At 45.9% G+C, this 19693-nt stretch overlaps 1 protein-coding gene across 2 annotated transcripts in view; it reads left to right on the top strand.

Moving 5' to 3' along the window:
* The window catches only part of DOCK11 (dedicator of cytokinesis 11), a 79866-nt gene that overhangs the window by 20691 nt on the left and 39482 nt on the right, over positions 1-19693 (top strand). Inside the window, exons 7-24 of one of the 2 annotated variants that reach the window (XM_080553589.1) lie at positions 2167-2301; positions 3437-3614; positions 4075-4154; positions 4725-4808; positions 6779-6919; positions 8683-8892; positions 9440-9562; positions 10454-10536; positions 11579-11701; positions 11882-11958; positions 13092-13276; positions 13379-13444; positions 13628-13720; positions 14141-14264; positions 14928-15049; positions 15488-15571; positions 16930-17019; positions 18472-18590. In XM_080553589.1, the coding sequence (XP_080409715.1) occupies positions 2167-2301; positions 3437-3614; positions 4075-4154; positions 4725-4808; positions 6779-6919; positions 8683-8892; positions 9440-9562; positions 10454-10536; positions 11579-11701; positions 11882-11958; positions 13092-13276; positions 13379-13444; positions 13628-13720; positions 14141-14264; positions 14928-15049; positions 15488-15571; positions 16930-17019; positions 18472-18590 (2117 nt within the window). Of the gene's footprint in view, positions 1-2166; positions 2302-3436; positions 3615-4074; positions 4155-4724; positions 4809-6778; positions 6920-8682; positions 8893-9439; positions 9563-10453; positions 10537-11578; positions 11702-11881; positions 11959-13091; positions 13277-13378; positions 13445-13627; positions 13721-14140; positions 14265-14927; positions 15050-15484; positions 15572-16929; positions 17020-18471; positions 18591-19693 lie in introns of both variants that reach the window. The other variant, XM_080553588.1, reaches the window with a different exon arrangement.

Raw genomic sequence — 19693 nt, 5'->3', positions numbered from 1 at the left:
GCTCCTGTAACTTCTGGAGGAGGAGGTATTACCATACATGTTTGAAGCAGTTAGTTATGTCCATCCTTGACTGAGCCTCTTGTGGTATTGTTGGCCTCAGTGCCCAGCACCTTAGACCCACTTTTCAGAGAAGCCTGAACTGCACTGCTTTCAGTTCAGTTAATAAAAATCTCTCATGAAACTCAAAGTACCAGAAATGAGTGGCCATTTTCTGAGCTGGTTCTGGTCACTACTGTGTCTTACAAAACACCTCCTAAGGCACATGCGAGAAATCTGAGGACTTTTAAAGTGTTCGCCCTTATCGCCACTTCAACAAGCTGCTGTACTACTGTGGAAGCAGACATATCCATCTTTTGTGTGCTGGTTCTTTCACTGCTGTGACATACTGAGTCTCTGGTACCTCACGCTGTTGCTAAGCTCATGCAGAGTGTATTTTGTGGAGAGCCAGCCCATGAGCAAGCTGTAATTAGGCTACAGCTGCCAAAAATTATTTGAGTAACCTTTCCTTTGCAAAGAACTTCCCACTGCTTCAGTGGGCTGCTCTGCAACAATGGCATCAGGATTTTCTCTTCTTTCCTCTCTGCCATAACAGACTTCTCCAGTTCTCTAGCTGTCCTTCTGCAATTGCCATACTCACCCTCAGCGTCTGTAACCGGATCAAATGGGATGTTCCCTCTGTTATTAGGTTTATACTATTTATTTTAATTGCTCGTAGACTTCTGACAATTATTTCTGACAGCAGTGCTTACAAGTGGGGGGAAGGTTACAGGAATAGTGTTTGCTTCTTGCTTCTGCATTTTTCCCTTGAACAGGATTCAGAGGATACAAATGGTTTTGCACAAAACCCCATATCCATGAGGGATATCAACCCTGTAATGTCTAGAGAAACCCATGACAGATCTCTCTCTAGCATTAACTATCAAAGTTTCCAAGACTGATTCAATGAAGTGCTAAATCAGTGTTTAAGTTGGTGTAACACTCAGCAGACTTAGATTTCCATGTATTTTTATGCTTTGCTAAAGTCTAGTTGCATGTTTTTCAGTAAATTTGAAGCTCCACAAACTTTGATGCATCTCAGCAGTAAACTACTCATCTAAATGGTGCCAGAGGTTACCCTTCAGAGTGGTTAGGCACAGTGCTCCCTTCCAGTTCCATGCAAGTGAGCAAGTGGTTTTATTGAACATAGATTGTGTCAGTAGTGGTGGGTGCAGGAAATTACTGGCAGTCTCCTATCTGGGATGAAAAATGCTGTGTTCGTTCATAGCTCTTCCAGATATTCAGAACAGTGAAAATACTCTGAGCCTCGCAATGCTGCTTGCCCTGGCTTGCTTTGTGATTCTCCTGTTATCCAGCAACTGTGAAATGCACCCTGCTCCTCACACACCTGGCAGCATATGGTGCTATCTTAATTGCTGCCAGAATGTTCTCCTGAATGGTCGTACACTGCCTATGAGCTGACAAATGTGAAGCAAGGTGTTCTGAGAAAAAGCTGGAGAGCTTTTTTTTCCTAAATCTATTTGGGGTCTTCATAACAATCAATAGCTCAAACGTATGAGTAATTCTTCCAAATTTACTGCTTTTTAAGGTGAGAATTGAACATACTAAGCCAAAGCTAGTTCATGAAAATAGGTGTGTTAGGAAAAAATGACAGCAACAACAAAATACCTTGAGCAGTTTCATGGATTACAGTGTTCTTTGGCTTGCATTTGAGCGCTAGGAATTTCCACATCTGCTCCAAAGCCTTCTGGAGAATTGCTTTGTAATTCTAACTGAGGTCTTTATCAAAAAGGCTCTGGAAATACCTGCTCTATGGCGGGATGAATCTTCAAGCAATGTACTGATCTGAATTTACCATGCAGCGTTACTTTGTGAAGACAAATGAGTCTGGAGCCAGCTGAGAGATGAGCTTGAAGCCCTGGGGCTTTGCTTTAGATGGGCAAACTTAAAATAACAACAAGAACATTAAAATTAAAGAAGACAACAAAATCTCCCCGCACAAAAAGAAGTCATACTCAAAGGGGTGCATTTGCAACACTCTAGGGTCATCAGTGCTTCTATTTATAGTATTTTCTCCATAGCAGGAGGGCAGATACTGAAACTGAGACTGTTGCTTGTAATATACAGAAGAGTGAATACTTGCATGAGCGAGACTTTGCACTTTTGCAGGTATTCAAGAGGAGGTATTTTTACTTGTCACAACTCACAGATGGCTCCTACATTCTTAATTCCTACAAAGATGAGAAAATTTCAAAAGAATCCAAAGGCTGTATCTTCTTGGATGCTTGTAATGATGTTGTTCAGGTAGGTGTACTTTTGCCATGACTGTACGTGGGCTTATGCGTTGCTAGATCAGACAGAAATGCTCTCTCAGTCTGTGACAATGAGGGCTGAAAGCACGGATTTACAAACTAACCCAAAGCTGTTTTGCCCAGTCAGTCTCCCTGCTTTGTCCATCCCCTTTACCAGGTGTCTTCCTGGTAAAGGGGATATCTCACACCCTGAGGATTGGGGCCAGTAAGTAGCTGGTGCAACTAAGTCTTGGGCACCTTCTTTGTTTGCTGTTAGCACCAGCTTCTTACTAGGTCTTGTTAGGTTCTTAAGTTAGGTCTTGATAGGTCTATGCAAACATACAGCCCTTTGGGGCTTACCTCCTGCAAATGGCCTGTAAGGTTCTTAGAGGAGGTATTTGCACTGGGCTTAAACTTGGGTTTGCTTTATGCTGAGAGTGAAGTGCACGGGTGAATTGCTTTTGTGTCTTGTGCCATTGCTGTCTCTGCTGAAGCTTCAAGCACCAAGTGTGATGGAGCTGGTACAGGGCAACATAAATTACTTTGACTCTTTGCTTCAGTGTAGATGAGTGAGAGCTGTGCATTTCCATTTATCTTTCTGAATAGAATAAAAGCAGTAGTAGAGATGCCTCGGTGATGTACAGGATGTACTTCCCAAGTTGCATCAGATTTGCCTGGGCTTCTCATTAGAAAGTACTGTTTAAAGGCCAGCAGAGCTCAGAAAACTGCATTGAACCACTTGCCTTTAAGATAGATGCCTCTCTAAATGTGCTGGAGTGCAAAATCACTGTGGACAAAACCAATTCCTGGTTTCTCTGGGTGAATATTAAAGGTACAATGACATAGGAAGGAGCTTGCTTCTGTTCCTTAGTGCTATGTCTGTGGTTCAGTCTGATCTTCTTCCACTCAGAGTAACTGGCTACTGTGGAGCTGCGTACTGCTTGATCACTGCTGTAAAGCCCTTTGTGATTAACTGCAGGAGAGGTGCTGTGGCAAGGACATTCTTATATTCTAAGTTAGGTGATTTTTTTCCCTGTCATGGTATTTCAGTTCAGGATGCTTTAAGCAGAGAGGAGCCTTGCAGAAGGTACTGTGCTGAGTTATTGAGGAAAGTTGTAACACAAAGCTTGCCCTTTTTGTTTGTTCAGTGTCCTAAAATGCGCCGCTATGCATTTGAACTCAAGACGATAGATAAATACAGCCACTATCTCGCAGCTGAAACTGAGCAGGAGATGGAAGAGTGGCTGGTAACTCTGAGAAAAATCATTCAGAGCAATACTGAGAGTTTGGTGCAAGAGAAGAAAGATACTGTGGAATCTGCACAAGGTCAGTTTATAAATAAACACCTACCTTCACCATTCTCCAGCAGGATGTGAGCAGTGTGCCTGTAGAAGCATATACTTTTCTTTCTGGATTAATAGCAAGAATTGTGGCTGACACAGGATATCATTCTGAATGGCTTAGTACAATGTAGACAATAGTCTGAGGAATAAAAGCGGAGAGAAACATGACCCTTCCTCTGGATGGGAAATCCATGGCAGTGTTTCAAGACTCCTGGAAAGTTGGATCTGTGCTGAGGTTATGCTTTGGAAAGACCTAGCAGGCTGTTAATAGTACGCTCTGGTACTAGTAATTTATGGAAAAATCTTACATCTGAGAAGTGGAAAAGTCTCCATAAATTGTTTCTGTGCTATTGTAGCAAATATTGCAGTATGCTTTCTGGCAGAGGGAAATAAAATGGTGCTCAGGCAGTTGTTTTTGAACATCTGTTTTTTTGTCCTTGCAGATGATGAATCAAGTATGCAAGGAAAATCAGAAAACATCCTGGAGAGCCTAGAGAGAAGCATGCATCCAGAGCTGATGAAGGTATTGTGTTTGTAGAGATTGCTCTCCCAGCCCTATAGCTAGTTCTCTCCGCCACATCTGTAACAGGAGTTTCCCTGTGCTTTGACTTCAGCTCTGAGCGAGCTGGGCAAGCACCAAGTGCTGCTGGGGTCTTGGGCATCTCACCTCCCTGTCTCCAGGATGGAGCTAGGGGAGCTCCATGGTTTGAGGCTGCGTGGTGCTCGCTCTTAGTGCGCGACCTATGAGGAAGATCCATGCTTACAGCGAAGGGTTGTCATGGTTGGCACTACTCATTCCTGCTCCGCAGGGATGACTCTCGTGGCTATCAGTGCAGAGGGAGTTAAGTGGCAGCTGTATCCTGCATGGTCCAGAGCTCAGCTGCCTCCTCCTCTTTGCTCTCTCATTTAGCAGAGCCAAATCACTTTACTCTGACTGTGTGGTGTTGGTAGATACAGCTGGGAAGCTTTGTATTATCTCATATATCACAAAGGGAACCTGAAAAATATTTTGTTTTGCTCCCATTCTTTCCAAATAACAAATGTTTACCTCTGTGTGGCCAGGCAGTAATATCATTGCTTTTCTTTGTCCTAGTATGGAAGAGAAACAGATCAGCTGAACAAACTGAGCAGAAATGATGGAAGACAAAACCTCTTTTCTTTTGACCCAGAAGTCCAGGTAAACATTCCCCTGTCGGCAAATGTGAGGTTTTGCTCCCTTGGCATCATGCCTACCCTGTTCCCTTGCATGGCCACAGCATTTGCCCGTAGAGGCAGTGTGTTTTTTGGTGGGTTGGAGAATAGGAGTGCAGCACATTCCGTTCAGTGTGAGCTGAACAACTTAGATGATAGCTCAAATAAAAGGAGAGCTCACGACAGCCCCACAAAGGGCCTCCTTCCAGCTTTGCTGGCTTATGTGATGCATGTTGATGTTTCTGGATCTCGAACCCATCATATGGGCCTCTGGGAGGTTCCCATGGTGGGTCAGAAGCTTTAGAAGTGGAGACACCAATGCACATCTGGAGGAGGGAGCAGTGATCTTAGAGACAATCCTAGGAGCTTACAGGGAGAGCCTCAATCTTCAGAGAGTTTTTATACGTGGGGGAGGTACAAACAAAAAAACACCATATGCTGTTCTCATGCACCGGAACAGGGGTTCATTGACTATTTGGCTTGTTTTCTTCTCGGCTTTGACCTCTTAGCTGAGCTTTCTGCCAAGGCCCAGGTGTGGGATTTCAGTGGAATGAGCTGCAATTGTTAACATGGTTTTAGAGAAGTGTTCCAAGTTGTTTCGTAGTTTCTGGTTCTCTTTCTGGCATTCTTTGACTTGTTCACACCTGTGAAAAAAAACATCCTGGTTTAACAAGGACATGTAATTAGTCTTTAAAAGGTTTGTAGGTTTTTCGTTGTTGTGGTGTTTGTTTGTTTTTTTGTTTTGAAGAGAAGCTTTGAGAAATTTCCTATATTTTATTCAGATAATAAAAATGGAAATATCATTCAGTGTAGCGTGCAGAACATGTGAGATGTTTTTTTCCTAACTAAACATTTTGGCTAGATTTACTGCCCTCCCTACATACACAGAGCTCTTCATTATGGCGTGGGCCAGTCAGATCTGCTGTAACACTGGATATTCAAAATCACTGCCCCAGGCAATATGGTGTATACTTGTGTGCTTGTATGCCTGGTGCTAAGGAAACTGGGAGCAGGAACATATACCTGCAATGCACTTTTCTCGTGGAAGGGAAATGGGGAAAACAATGGTAAGAGTTTCCCAGAATCAGATTAACAATTGCAGCCTATTTTGCTGAAATTACTTGTTTGTGAGATTTCAGTATCCCAAGTTTGGCATGCAGGTTTCTGCAGGATGTGAGGGGGAAAAACTAATAAGACTGTGCCAGATTGTCACTAAGAGATGTGCTGGTGTTTAGGGGTGTCTGGTAGCTGTGTGTCCCTGGTGCCCAGGAGAATGGGTGTGGTGGAGGCTAAGGGTCTTTTTCTGGCTGATGGTATTTTGGTCATTTATGTGTCTGCTCTCTGAGAAGGGCAGACATTGTGGCACAGACCAGCCATGGGTGTTCTGGGTTAGGAAGGAGGTGATTATAATCAAGGCTGTTTGGATTTCCCAGCCAGCTCTGCAGAGCCTTTGTTGTTGCTAACCATGCCAGTTATTGCTGTGCATCTAGAAATGCCTTCCAGTTCAAGATGTTGTTCACGATCCCAACAGCATGTGCCTTCTCTCTATTTCAGGCACAGGGACCATCTCTTAAACTAGTCAAATCTTCAAAGTGGAAGATACTTTACTGAGTGTAACGACGGCTTATGTTCCGCTTTCTTCCCCAAGCTCTAAATGGTGTTTGGGAAGATCCCCAGGGTTACAGCAAAGCAGGAAGGAACTGAAATCATTCTGAGGTTTAGTTTTCTGTGCTATACAAACCAGATTGCTAAAAATTGATACATCCCCATGAATTCATGTCTTGAATACATTTGTGTAACATCACCAAATGACACTCATTTGTGAATGTCTTGTACTTTTTACACCACCTAAATGAAAATGGTTAAGATAGTATTGGCTGTAATGTGATCCCTTAACATTATTCAGGTGTATATTTTCTTTTTTAATGAGACCATGTTTCTTTGTTTGCTGTGTAGAGGCTAGACTTCTCAGGGATCGAGCCAGACGTGAAGCCATTTGAAGAAAAGTGCAGCAGGCGCTTTGTGGTGTACTGCCAGGATTTGTCCCTCAACCTTCTCGCTCAGCTCAATGATCGATCAGAAGGAGGACCTACCAACGTAAGGAGAACTCTGGCATTTCCTGCTTTGGCATCTTTCTACTCATTGGCAAAACAAAACAAAACAACAACAACAGCAAAACTATTGCATATTAATCTGGGTGGATAGAGACATCCCATTCTGCCATGAGCTGTGATGGAACCTGGGCCAGTGGTGTCTGCTGGCCCAGGGTCATTGCAGGATTTGTCTGCCTTGGTATTCTGGTGTTCCAAAATGTGTTTGGGGAGGAGGTTTGTCCTTACGTGCCTCAGCCTGCCAGGAACTGGGACTGCTGGGAAGCCAGAGGTTTGCAAGCACAGAGAACAAGAAGCGTGCCTGCAGTATTCTGGGTCCCTTTGAAAGTCCTGTTGGTAAATGATTAAGCTCCATCTCCAAACCACTCACTGCTGTGTTTTATTTCATTTCCCCTAATGGCAAGGGATTTCCCTATTCTGAAACCTTCTCCCGACTCCCAGACCAACAGTGTTCACAGCCACTTTATTGTATGCATTTGTTATTGTGCCAAAGTTGTACCTTAGCCTAAAAAGCTCTTCCTTGTATTTTCTGAGCCTCTCAGGTCTGTAGACAGCAATTATATCTCTCCTCAGCCTTTGTTCTGCCAGGCTGAACAGACCAGTCTTTTCTCCCAAGACAAGCTCCCTGTTATCATGTCCTATACTTGCTGTGGCTGGGGTCAGCCCTTTATGCAGCAGTTCCCGGAGCAGCAGAGAGCGTTGCATGTGAGGGAGGCAGCAGCACCAGCTGTCCAGTCTCTGCTGATGGTACCTTGTCTGGTGCCTATTAGGACTGCAAAAGCCTCTTTGTGAATGGTTTCACACTGGCAGCTCACAGTCCATGTAGGATCAGTTAATACACCAGGCTTGTTCTTCTCAGTCACTCCCAGCAGATGAGCGCACCACCGATAGCAGAGATTGTTATTTGTACTTAATCAAGCCCAGCATTGGACCTAATCAGCACATTTTTAGTATTGATGTAATGCCTCGAAGTTATGTTGTAATGTCTCAGACACGCTACAGCCTTATCGCGGGCCTTCACTTTTATCCTTACATGGACGCATGCCTGCTGGGATCTTTGAACTAAAAATATGTGGAATTGCTGCCACTTACGTTGTGCTGTCAAGGTCAGTAGCTACAAAGGAAGCTGAGCTTGGTGTGAGACAGCCCTCATCTGTAGAGCACCTCCTGAGATGCAGCTTTTGCACATGTGGTTCCCCAGCAGTGTTAGCCTTGTGTTCAAGCTTTCCTAGCTGGGAGGTGCTTTATACTAACTTTGCTTCTGTGCCCCGGTGTACAGCAGCCAAGGAACGTTTTGTTAATGCCTTGCAGTTGGACTGTCCAGAGCTGATGGACTTGGGACCGTGATGAGTGAAGTGCTCTCTAGCATGTGAACATAAACACTCTTAAGTTGCTTTCTTTCACATTACAAGGGATAAATAATTCACAACTCTAATTGATGGATTGGGGTAATCTTTTCTTCATAACTTCATGGTTTATAATTTATATAAACCCCTCTACATTGCTGGTTTTTTAAAGTAGCTTTGTTTAAATTGACTAGATCAAAATGCAAGATGATGAAGGGCAAAAGTGGTTTTATGTATTTATAGAGCAAATAAGCATGGATTATATGAATCCTGGAAAATTCTGGTACACTAAACTAAAGGAACAAACAGATACAGAAGGCAAACCTAGTGGGAAAGGCAATGCACGTGAATATTCTTGAGCCAGTACCATGTTGTTTTTTTGACACATATATTCAATTTCCAGGTTGAGCCCTTTTTCCTAAGCTTGGCATTATTTGACCTGAAGAATAATTGCAAGATTTCAGCTGACTTCCACGTGGACTTGAACCCTCCATCTGTTCGTGATATGCTGCTGGATGCCTCCACATCTGGGGCAGAAGACAGCAAGGGACGTTCACCGGGAGAGAACCTTGTGCATGGAGTACCCGAGTCTTGCCTGCGCTACATAAAACGGGTGAAGAACTGACTTCGTCCTCTCGTTCTGTGTCTCCATTGAGGTTGTGGCTGTTCAGTAGCATTGTGGTGTGTTGTTACCCACTGTGTGGGCCAGTGCTCGTGAGCTGTCGCTGTGGATGGCCATGCCCTGTTGTGCGAGCCATGGTTTAAAAACTGCTTGGAAAGGTTGCCTCCCCCAGACAGCCATCAGCCATCTCAATTGACCATATTTCTCTCACTTCATCTGCTGAAATGAGAACAGGTCAATCAAATGGAAAAGCAGAAGTCGGCTTTTCTCTGGGGCTGTGGGGTTTTGTCATGTTTTGGTCAGCGTCTCAAGCTGATTGCCACTTTGGGCTTGCTGGTAGCTATAGGCAAAGTACCAGCTAGAGTTTTTCAAAAGCTGGCTGTTCTCCAGCCTTGTGAGCCCCCATGGCCCGTCTGTGGCAGCAGCCATAGCAGGGTCTGTGTGGACTGCGGCAAGGGATGTGAGACAACTGGGGCCAAACCCAGAGGTGTGAGTAGGGTGTCCCACTGTCTGACAGCCTACCATCTATTTGTTGTAGGGCGTTTTCTCTGTGACCGACCCACATGTGGAGATCTTCCTGGTGGCCCGCGTGGAGAAGGTGCTGCAGGGCAGCATTACGCACTGTGCAGAGCCATACATGAAAAACTCGGACCCGGGGAAGGTATTGGATGAGCCCATGAGAGTATCTGCTTAGTGGTGCTCTCTGTTGCTGTGGGGAGTAGCGTGGTCTGAAACATGGGTTGTTTCTGCTGCTCTTCAGCTTCTTTCTGGCAAATTCTCGTCTTCATCCATTCTGCTACCTGTGCTGTTCCCAGGCTGGCATCATCTGGGCTATCCTGGGAGAATCAGCTCCTTCCTCTGGTAGGAGGCAGACAATTTTTAGAAAGAGCCAGGCAGTTGGAGCAGGAGGACTTTCCCCATTGCACTGCAACAAAGCAGAGCCTGGTATGGCAGTGGCAAAGTAGGACACTTCATCCCCTGAGAAAGGGGCCACACTGCTACATAGTGCAACACACAGCATCTCTGACTGGTCCTGCCTCACTCCCACTGGGAATAGCGATGTTTTAGCAGCAGAACACAGGCTTCACCCTTTACTCTGCTTGCCCTGCCTCTGTCCTGCTGCATGCATGATTGTATGGGGGAACTTATGCACGTTTTGGTCAGTGAGGGGCCCTGGTCCTGCTGTGCATCAGCTCCACGTGGCATGCACCGAGAGTGATGCTGCCTTGCTGCAGCCAATCAAACTTAGTCCCCAGAAAACTGACGCGTGGAGTACCTGGTATGTGATGGCATTCCCTCTGCGCTCTTTGTAAGCCACACAGCATGACTGTGCTCGTGACATGTTTGTTACTGCTTTGCAAAAGTAATAAATGTGCATGGTGTGAAGTGACAAAAGATTTCCTATTGACTGCTCAGGCAGCGTTACGCCGTGTGCCTGCAAGGCTGTGCATTGTGGAATACAGAATGTCTTCTCCCTTCTTTCACCCTTTATTCTTCTTCCAGTGGTGTGGAAGCAGTGGCACATGCTCACCTTCTCTCTTGTGTTTTGCAGACAGCCCAGAAGGTCCATAAAGTGGCCAAGCAGGTGTGCAGCCGTCTTGGGCAGTACAGGATGCCCTTCGGCTGGGCTGCCAGGTTAGTCGCCTTGGACTGTGCTTTGGCTGGTATGGGAGCTGCTGCTCTAAGTTATTTGGGACACCATTAGGCTGAGTGGGCGAAGGGCCAACTTGCTGAAGTCAGTGAGGTTGCGTGGAAGCAACAGGGGGCAGAATCTGGCTCTGACTCCCTAGGCAGAATGTGGATTGGCCTGAAATACTCTATCTAGAATTAGAAACAAAATAATAAATAGTAAACAGTGCTGGGAAGACAGTAACCTTCCCGCTGACCTGCAGTTACTGATTTCAAGGCAGAACATTCCTGAAGATGGATTATCCTGTCCCATGCTATTGCGGGAATTGGTGTAGAAATTCCTTCCTGGCACCACGCATTCCCAGGGAAAGGATGAGAGTGGAGACCTCCTGGCCTGACAGTGGCAATCAGCTTTGACTCTGCTTTAATTAATGTTCTTGGGAATGACCAGAGAATAGTGATCCTATTCTCTCACTGTTATCAGTTTATGTGACTGATAAAGTACATTAGTGGTAACTCCCTTAAAACTCACATCAGAAGAAGGCCCTACAGGCAAGTTCAACCCTTTGCCCCTGCCTCCTGTTGCTAATTGCCATTTGGTGGTGATGCAAGTGACAGTAATGATATGGGAACACCAGGTGATTGTCACGGTAAGCTGGGATTTGGTGGTGTACAGCTTGCAATGTGTATTCCTGAGCTGGATTTTCCTGTCAGGAAAATACTTCACCATTCAGTATTAGTGGAAGGGGGTTGAAGGACGTTTATGACTGCGGAATAGGTTTGGAGCTGGGCTGGGTGTGTATTTCTCACCTGGCTTGAGAAAAGAGAAGTGGATGATGTCCCGTGCAATTCTATGTGACGTGGTGCCTTGCAGACTGCATGGGGTCTAAACACCGCATGAGGATGGGAGAGTGATCATGAGGTCTGGAGGTGATCAGAGCAGTCACCGTCCAGCGAACCTCTTGTCTGATAAACTCCAGACTGCCAAAGACCTCAGATGTCTGCATATTTACCAACATTTAGGAAGTGTGTCTGTTCTTTTCTGCAGACCAGTTTTCAAAGACTCCCAGGGCACTCTCGATGCTGAAGGAAAATTCTCACCTCTGTACAAGCAAGACAGTGGCAAACTCTCAAATGAAGATATGCTGAAGCTTTTAGCAGAGTATAAGAAGTAAGTGTAAGAGACTGGTGCAGAGGCTGAACAGACGTTTTAATATACATTTTTAAACAGTAAGTGTAAGCATGAGATGACGATTTCTGAAATACTCAGGAGGTAACAAAAAGCCCTGCTGATGTGTTCAGCACCTGAATTTTCAAGATTCATAGTCTTGTTCCTTTCTTCCTAATGCAGACCAGAGAAGACAAAACTACAGGTCATTCCAGCCCAGTTAAATATTGTCATCAAAGACATCCCGCTAGACTTCACAAGTAAGAATCTTGGATCTGAAAATAAATGCTGGTGGTGCTAGCCTCAGGAGTTAGCACTTATATGGGGAGTTTCTCTGTTTCATTAGCAAGAATATTGTGGGGTTGCAATAAGAAATGAGTAATTTGGGACAACTGCTGACTTGTAACTCTTTCTGATGGATTCTTTGGAGGGTTGTGGTCCAAGTGCAGAGGTTTACCTGAGGGGTGCATTTGCTTTGCAGCTTGGTTGTCACATCCTAAATCTAAAGGAAGCCACCTGCCTTCTTTTGCCATTATAATTACACCAGGCTTATATAACACCAGAGGGCTTCACAAACATACTCAGTGTGATTCTTCACACTCGTGTTCAGTGTCACCCCATGGGCCTTTGCCAGCTCCTGTCACAGCTTCTGTGATCCAGTCCCCTATCCTAAAGGCTTTTCTGGCAGCCTTCATTTTATTTATTTATTATTATTTTTTTAATCTTTGTGAACACCGTCACTTGAGCTGAACTCTCCCTCATGATGCATGTGATTCTCAGTGAATTAGGTGGGGATTATGCACAGGTATTTGCAGGCAAACTAAACATCAAGCATCTTTCTGAAGCAGAGAGTCAAGGACTGACATAGTAGAATCAGTGCATTTTGAGAAGTCAGTCTCATGTCATAATTTCAGTAGCCTGTCTGCTTCAGTTAGGCAATTTGCATGATCTATAAAACAGTAACTTAACAGGTCGTATTTCTGGGAGTCTCAGGTTAGAGGTCTTGGGCAGAGCAGCCATCACTGCCCAGATGCAGGTAGGCCACAAGACCCTTCAACTTTGCCCAGAGCTGCAGCAAAGTGCCACTTCTGCAGTCCTCTCTGGCAAGGAGAATGGAGCACCATGGTGCCTGTGCACCCGTCTTTTCTCAGCATTACTAATGCAGATGGAGACCTCAGATGTTGCATGATCAAGAGGAGAATTTTCCCTTAATCATTTCTATGGGAGTGGGCCAAGCCCCACTGCCTGGTCAACACACACGACCCTCCAGCATGGAGAGAACTGAGTGCTCAGGAGCAATGGCAGAGTTTCAGACCACAAATTTCCTGTCACGTAAGCTGTACTTCCCATGTTTCTGGGGTGTGTGCTCATCCAAACTTTTCTTCTCTTCTAGATTGTGTCACAGCTTCTTATATTCCTATCAAACCTTTTGAGAAGAGCTGTGAGAACATTGCAGTTGAAGTGGAGGAGCTTGTCCCAGAAGTTGCAAAATACTGTTATCCCTTCACTGTCTACAAAAACCACCTTTATGTCTACCCCTTGCATTTGAAGTATGAGAACCAGAAAGTGTTTGCAAAGGTGAGCAAACCAGAGAACAGGCTGCAGGCAGACTTGGTGGGCTTTGGGGCAATGCTGCTGACCTGGAGCAATGGCTCATCTTCCTGTTCTCCCCCATTCCAGGCGAGGAATATTGCTGTCTGTATTGAGTTCAGGGATTCAGATGAAGCTGATGCCAGGCCGTTAAAGGTGGGTACCTGTTATTTCTAGGGAACTGGGACTGCCATTTGCTCACTGCTGGGCTGTCCATATGCCAGCCAAGTTGAGCACGACGGCAGGAAAGCACTGAGGTGTCATGCTCGCTGTTTCAATTTGGTCAGCTAATTTAGGGTGGCAACAACTCTGAATCCAGTTTCTCATTTGTACTTCCAGTGTATATATGGCAAGCCTGGAGGCCACCTCCTGACAGCAAATGCATACGCAGCCGTGCTGCATCACAACCAGAGCCCAGAGTTCTACGACGAGGTAAAGCAAAATGGTGGGAAATAACCGATTTGCTTGGGTGCTACAAAGCCAAGCGGCTTTTCAGGGTTTTTCCAGGGCTGGGTGAAATATGGAAAAAGGAAAAAACAAAAACAAAACCACCAGCCCTTTTCCCCTTTGCGCCTCAGTAGAAGGCCCCAGCAAAGCGAGAGACTTTGTCAATTTTTAATGCAGGTTTGTTTTCTGCTGTCTTTACTGTCACGCTTTGTGCACTCCAATCACACACCCCCATTAATAACTAATGTACAAATGTGATAAAAATGTTAGACAGGAGTTATCTTGGATGGGTAGGAATGTGTCTTGTGTAACTGCATAAAATGTAACATTTGTCAAATAAAATAGAACTTAAAATATTACTCCATGATTAAAAATACAGTCTTATCTATCATGATATCATTTTAGATTAAAATTGAGCTTCCAATTCACCTCCATCAAAAGCATCATTTGCTTTTCACCTTCTATCATGTCAGCTGTGAAATTAATACAAAGGCAACATCAAAAAAACAGGACACCGTTGAAACTCAAGGTATGTTCACTGCTTACATTATTTCTGTTGGAGTTTAAGAGTCCAAGATAAAATAAATGTAGACACATGAAATGTATGTCTAGACGCACAAATGTAGCTTATCTGAATTTTCTTTTTTGAAAGCAACCTAAGACAAATTGTGGGTTTAAACTGTGTATATTAAATCTCATACTTTTGCTGCAATCTGACAGCTGTTTCTGCACGTTCTTGATTTGGCTTGTGTGAATAGGACTATTGTCAGTCAAGTCACTAACAAAAACTTGGCACAAAATCAAGGCCTCCAAGGTTGGTCCTGCCAACACTAGGCACATGTAAGAGACCGAGCGTACTGAAGTCCCCCTGGTTGGGATGCTTCTCCTTCTTGCCAGTCCTCGGGCAACTGAAGGACCCTCGTCCTTGTCACGGTGCTCACAGCTCACACATCATTTCTGTTCCTCAAACCCACTCCTTATCTTGGTTGAGCACTGTCTGACTTCTGTTCACTGAGTCTTCAGGTAAAATATGTTTTAGCAAGGCTGACATGATCGATCCCAGCCTGGTTGAAGCCACTTGCACTACTGTGAGTTGGATTTTCTTAGGGTGAGACACAGCTCCTTTTGGAGCTTGAGCTAACCATGTATCACCGTGTGTCTGTTAACTTTGGTCCCTCGGTTGCCTCTGCAGTGGGGTACGCTTGGGTCCCGTTGCTGAAGGATGGACGGATTGTCACCCTGGAACGGCATTTGCCTGTTTCATCCAACCTTCCACCTGGGTACCTGGGTCTCGGGGACACAGAGTCACGAAGGGTAGGGCGGATATTTAAAATGGCTTAAACATAGAGAAAAGCTAAGCTTTTGTTACCGCTGTAAGTTCTTGCCTTGTGCTTGTGCTCTGCATGGCTGGAAAGATCTTCACAGCAGTGTAGCCCCCAAAGCTTACTGTTCAAAGGGGTGGGAGATGGGACACTTTCATTCCACTGCCTGTGACTGTATAGGTTGCAGATCATATTTCTGTGACAGGCTGGGCTGGGCTGTTGTACATGGTGCAGCGCAGGACAGTAGGCATATGCTCTGCATGCATGTTCTCATGTGGACCCCTCTGCCCTGCCGTGGCTGCAGCCATGTCACTGGGGGTCCCCCTTCCTCCACCCCACCCTTACCTTCTGAGCAGGTGTCTGCCCGCACAGAACCACCTGCTCTCCACGGTCTGAGGCCAAGTGCTTGAATGTTGTCTGTTCACAGCAGTCCAGCGTGGATGCAAAGTGGGTGGATGGAGCAAAGCCTCTCTTTAAAGTCAGAATCCACTTGGATTCGACCATTTACACCCAGGTAAGTCAAACATCTCGTCCTTGCAGACTTTCAACACAAATGCAGAGGAAGCAACTGCTGTACCTCTGCTGCTGCTCTGCTGTAGGTGCTGTGGGAAAGAGGTACCCATGTTTGCAGAGCAGCACTGAGATACTTCTGTAGCAGGGATTACTTGTAGGGGTCTGCTGCTTTGTCTAGATTTGATGAGACAGCTGTGTGAGTGAATGAGCCCTGGGAGGTGCTGATGCTTTTTGGCCAATCGTGCTGTAGCTGACAGGACAAGGGAAACATCTGAAAAAAAACAACAAGAGGCAACATGCACAAACTGAAGCACAGGAGATTCCGGCTGAATATGAGTGGGCACTTCTTTACTGTGAAGGTGACAGAGCGTTGGAGCAGGTTGCCCAGAGGGGTTGTGGAGTCTCCTTCTCTGGAGATATATAAAATCTGCCTGGATGCCGTCCTGTGTAATGTGCTCTAGGTGATCCGGCCTAACAGAGGGGTTGGACTAGATGATCTTCAGAGGCTGCTTCCAACCTTGGCCATTCTGTGACTCTGTGAAATAAGCTGCTTTAATGATGCAAAAGAGAAGAGAACTGGTGGAGATGGGAGGTTTTTCCCAAATGATAGACTGTACATTGACTTAAAAAAAAATAAAAATAAAAAAAATCTGACAACAGCAGACACTTTTCACAAGTGAACAAGAATCTTCATTTCCCTCTGAAACCAGTTTAGGCTGTTTTACTTAGTCCTCAAGTGTTCTGTTGACTTATGGTGGTGATGGACTTCCTCAAGTTTCATGTGATGTGCAAAGATCCCCAGCAGATGCTCCAGGGCACCTTCTGTCTGCACTGCTCATGGGGAAATGTACTTGGCAGGGCTTGTTGTCCTGTGCCGGATGGGATCGTCTGCATTTACATTCACTGCAACTTGTTATAAGCATCACCTAAACCTGTTTTAAGGTCTTACTGATTCTGTACAGAGCTAAGAGCAGCACAGTATCTCTACAGCCTTTCAAATTGCATTCCCAGATGCGTTTTAGGGTTCAATAACCCAGTAATTACATTTCACATTGGAAGAGGAGGGAGGGAAACAGAGAAGCACAGGAAGGAGCTGAGGTCTGCTTCAGATGGACTGCAGGAGGTCAGTGAGGCAGATAGCGAGGCAGTATGAAAGAGTCGCAGCTGTGCTGTCGTCCTGGGGGGTGGCAGCTGGGGACCAGGAGTGCCACTGCTAGTGACAGGAGCCTTGCTAGAAATGTACATGCTCCTGGCTCTCTGCTGCAGGTCTGTCAGCGGAGTTTCATGTGTAAGCTGGGAAGTAGGGGCTGGTAAAAAAACTGAGGCTGCTGCACTGAACTTACTTTTCGTCTCTTCCAGGACATGCACTTGCACAAATTCTTCCAGTACTGCCAGCTGGTTCAGGCGGGAGCTAAGGAAGTCCCTGGAGAGCTTGTTAAATACCTAAAGGTGAACAGTGCCTGTCAGTAGGTTTTGTTTGTTTTCTGGACCATCAGTAAATACCCAGAGCCCTGTTCTGTAGGGACACACACTGCAGTGCTGGGACCGGTACATTGTGCAAGGTCCTTACCTTTGCTTACTGACACAACCGTCTGCTGTCTGTGTGCTGCTTCCTGCTGCCTTTCCCAGTGGAAGAAACATGTAGTCGGCGCTGCTCTGCCATGCTCATGCCAAACCCTCCTCCTGATAGGTTCGCACACTCCTCTGCTGCTGCCGTAGATCTGATTTAAACTTTTAAAACTGTAGCATGATTCCTTGGTTTCACAAATTTATCCGTTCAAAACAGGATTATTTTTTTTCAGGCTGAAAAAAGATCTGTGAGATTGTAACTCAGTGAAGTTTGACCACAGATGGCCTGTGACCCAGACCTAGCTTTTCAGCACTCGCTGCACCATGAGTAAGGGCCTCGGAGCAGGTCCAACAAAAGCTTCTGTAGGGAATATATTTCTTGGCTGTTTACTGTCCTTGTTTCCTTCCATAACTGCCTGTTTTTGAGATTGCTGCTGTAGCAACAACTCCATTTCCAGTGGTGAGGATTTATCATCACAAAGTTACTGGGTGTGTTTCAGATAGCATACAAATATTTTAAGTAGTAAAAATAATTGCAGGTTTTGAAGCCAAGCACTAAGAGAAACTGTTGCTTTGACCGCACTGCAGCCTGCAAGCAGGGAAACATTTATGTGCTAGCCACAAGTGGGGGCTTCTTACCCCTGATACATCGGTAATTTCAGTCATTTTAATACCCACATACAGATTTAAGAATGTTTCTTTAGATTTGCAGGTTTGAAAACTGAAAATGAAACACACTGTCCTTCCTAGACTCATATCGTGAGATTCAGGCAAAAGAGACCTATGAGACAGGTGAAGGGTGTGTACAACAGATGATCTTGGCCTTCACCAAGTCACTTAAATCCCATTTCCAATAGCAAGCTCTGCCCTTTAGAGAAAAGTCTTACCTCAAGTTATCAGGCATAATTTTTCCGTGCTTCAAAGGCATTTGTGAAAATGGTACTTAGTCACATCAAAAAACTGCCACAGAGGGCGAGAAGAGTTGGAAGCAAACCTTCAGCCTTAAATTCTGGGTTACTGGGGTCAAACTGTAGCATGTGACCTCTAATTAAGTCATAGCTGCCTGGGCACATCTGAGAGGAGGATTAATACCTGCCATGAGTGATTCATGTTGCTCCCTGAAGGCACGCAGCTGGGATCTGTCAGCTGAAAGGCAGGCAGTAAGTAGTGCTATGGGTCCAAGTTCTCCTGTCCTCTGGCAGGCTGAAGCCCAAACCCTGAAGCATTTGCTAATGCCTGTCATATTGCCACAGAAATGTCTGTGGACTGTAAATATTTAACATCTGCAAAATGTTGAACTAAAAGTGTCTGTATTTTGAACATTTGTTTTAGTGTTTGCACGCCATGGAGATCCAAGTAATGATTCAGTTTCTACCTGTAATTCTTATGCAACTATTTAGAGTCCTTACAAATGTGACCCAGGAAGATGAAGTAGCTGTCAACTGCACCATGTGAGTGTCTGGTAAACCATCTGTCTTTCTTCAGTCGCAAGCGCAAAGCCACAAACTACAGTGCGAGCCCGGGTGTGGTTTCCCAGCGCAGGGAGCTAAGTGACAGCGCTGGCTGTCCGCTGCTGCTTGGTCGCACGGTCATGCAGTGGGACACCAGACGCTGTCCTCTTCGGGCACAGGCAAGTGGCGTGAGGCAGTGTGGGGCCCTTCTCCCGGGAGCTGCCTGGGGGAAAATGTGTTAGTTTAGAGATAGCTGCTGAGAAGGAGTGCTGGAGATGGCAAGGAGGTGAGGGGACGCTTAAGCAAGTGATTTCAGGGAAACCATCCTGATATTTTGTCACTCACGGCAAGAAATGCAATTAGCAGTAGTCCTAGATGACATCTGTGGTGAAGACCCTGCAGAGTTCTGCAAGTTGCTGTGGTGAGGCATCCCAGTGCGGCACCTGGAACCTGGGGACTGGATTTTTCTCCTCCCCATCACCTCGTTTGGCTCACAGGCTTCGTTCTGGAGGTTTCAGGCCTCCCTTCAGCAGTCGGGCAGGGTTTGCTGGAGGGGCTTGCTGCCAGGAAAGCCGGGTCACTGGCATGCCGAAACGTCCGCGGGTGCCCCAGCTGCCGGTGGTGTCACCACGGGTGGGGGCCCAAACCCTGAAAACCCCATGGTGCGGGGTGCTGCCTCCCTGGAGGCTGCCTCAGGCAGCTCCTGCCCAGCCGTGGCAGCAGCCCCCAGAGGGCAGTGCTGCCTAGCGCCTGGCTGCCGTGCCGCTGCTCCCAAACAGAGCTAAAAGGTCTGAAAGCACCTTTCAGTCCTGCCTCTGGTCACCATGCGCATAAACCGAAGGATGCGTTAAAAACATGCATCTTCCTCCTATGGCTCTTGCTCTATAAAGCGCTGCAATGCCTAGGGGAGTGCTGGATGCCGCTGCATGGAGGTCTTGCATCCGCATATCAAAAGCATCTTGCTCTCGTGAAACCAAAGGTCAGAGACAGCCCTGGTTCCCCAAGGATGTAGGTCCCGTTGCAGCCGCAGTCCTGGGGTGAAGGTGTGGGGACTGCTTCTGTGCCAAGCACTTTCCCATTCTGCTTAAATTGCTGGAGGACAA

This window comes from Anser brachyrhynchus (genome assembly GCF_964034855.1).
Source record: "Anser brachyrhynchus genome assembly, chromosome: 13".
Lineage (NCBI taxonomy): Eukaryota > Metazoa > Chordata > Aves > Anseriformes > Anatidae > Anser > Anser brachyrhynchus.
The sequence above is the reverse complement of the archived record's forward strand: the minus strand, read 5'-3'. Positions and strand labels throughout refer to the sequence as shown.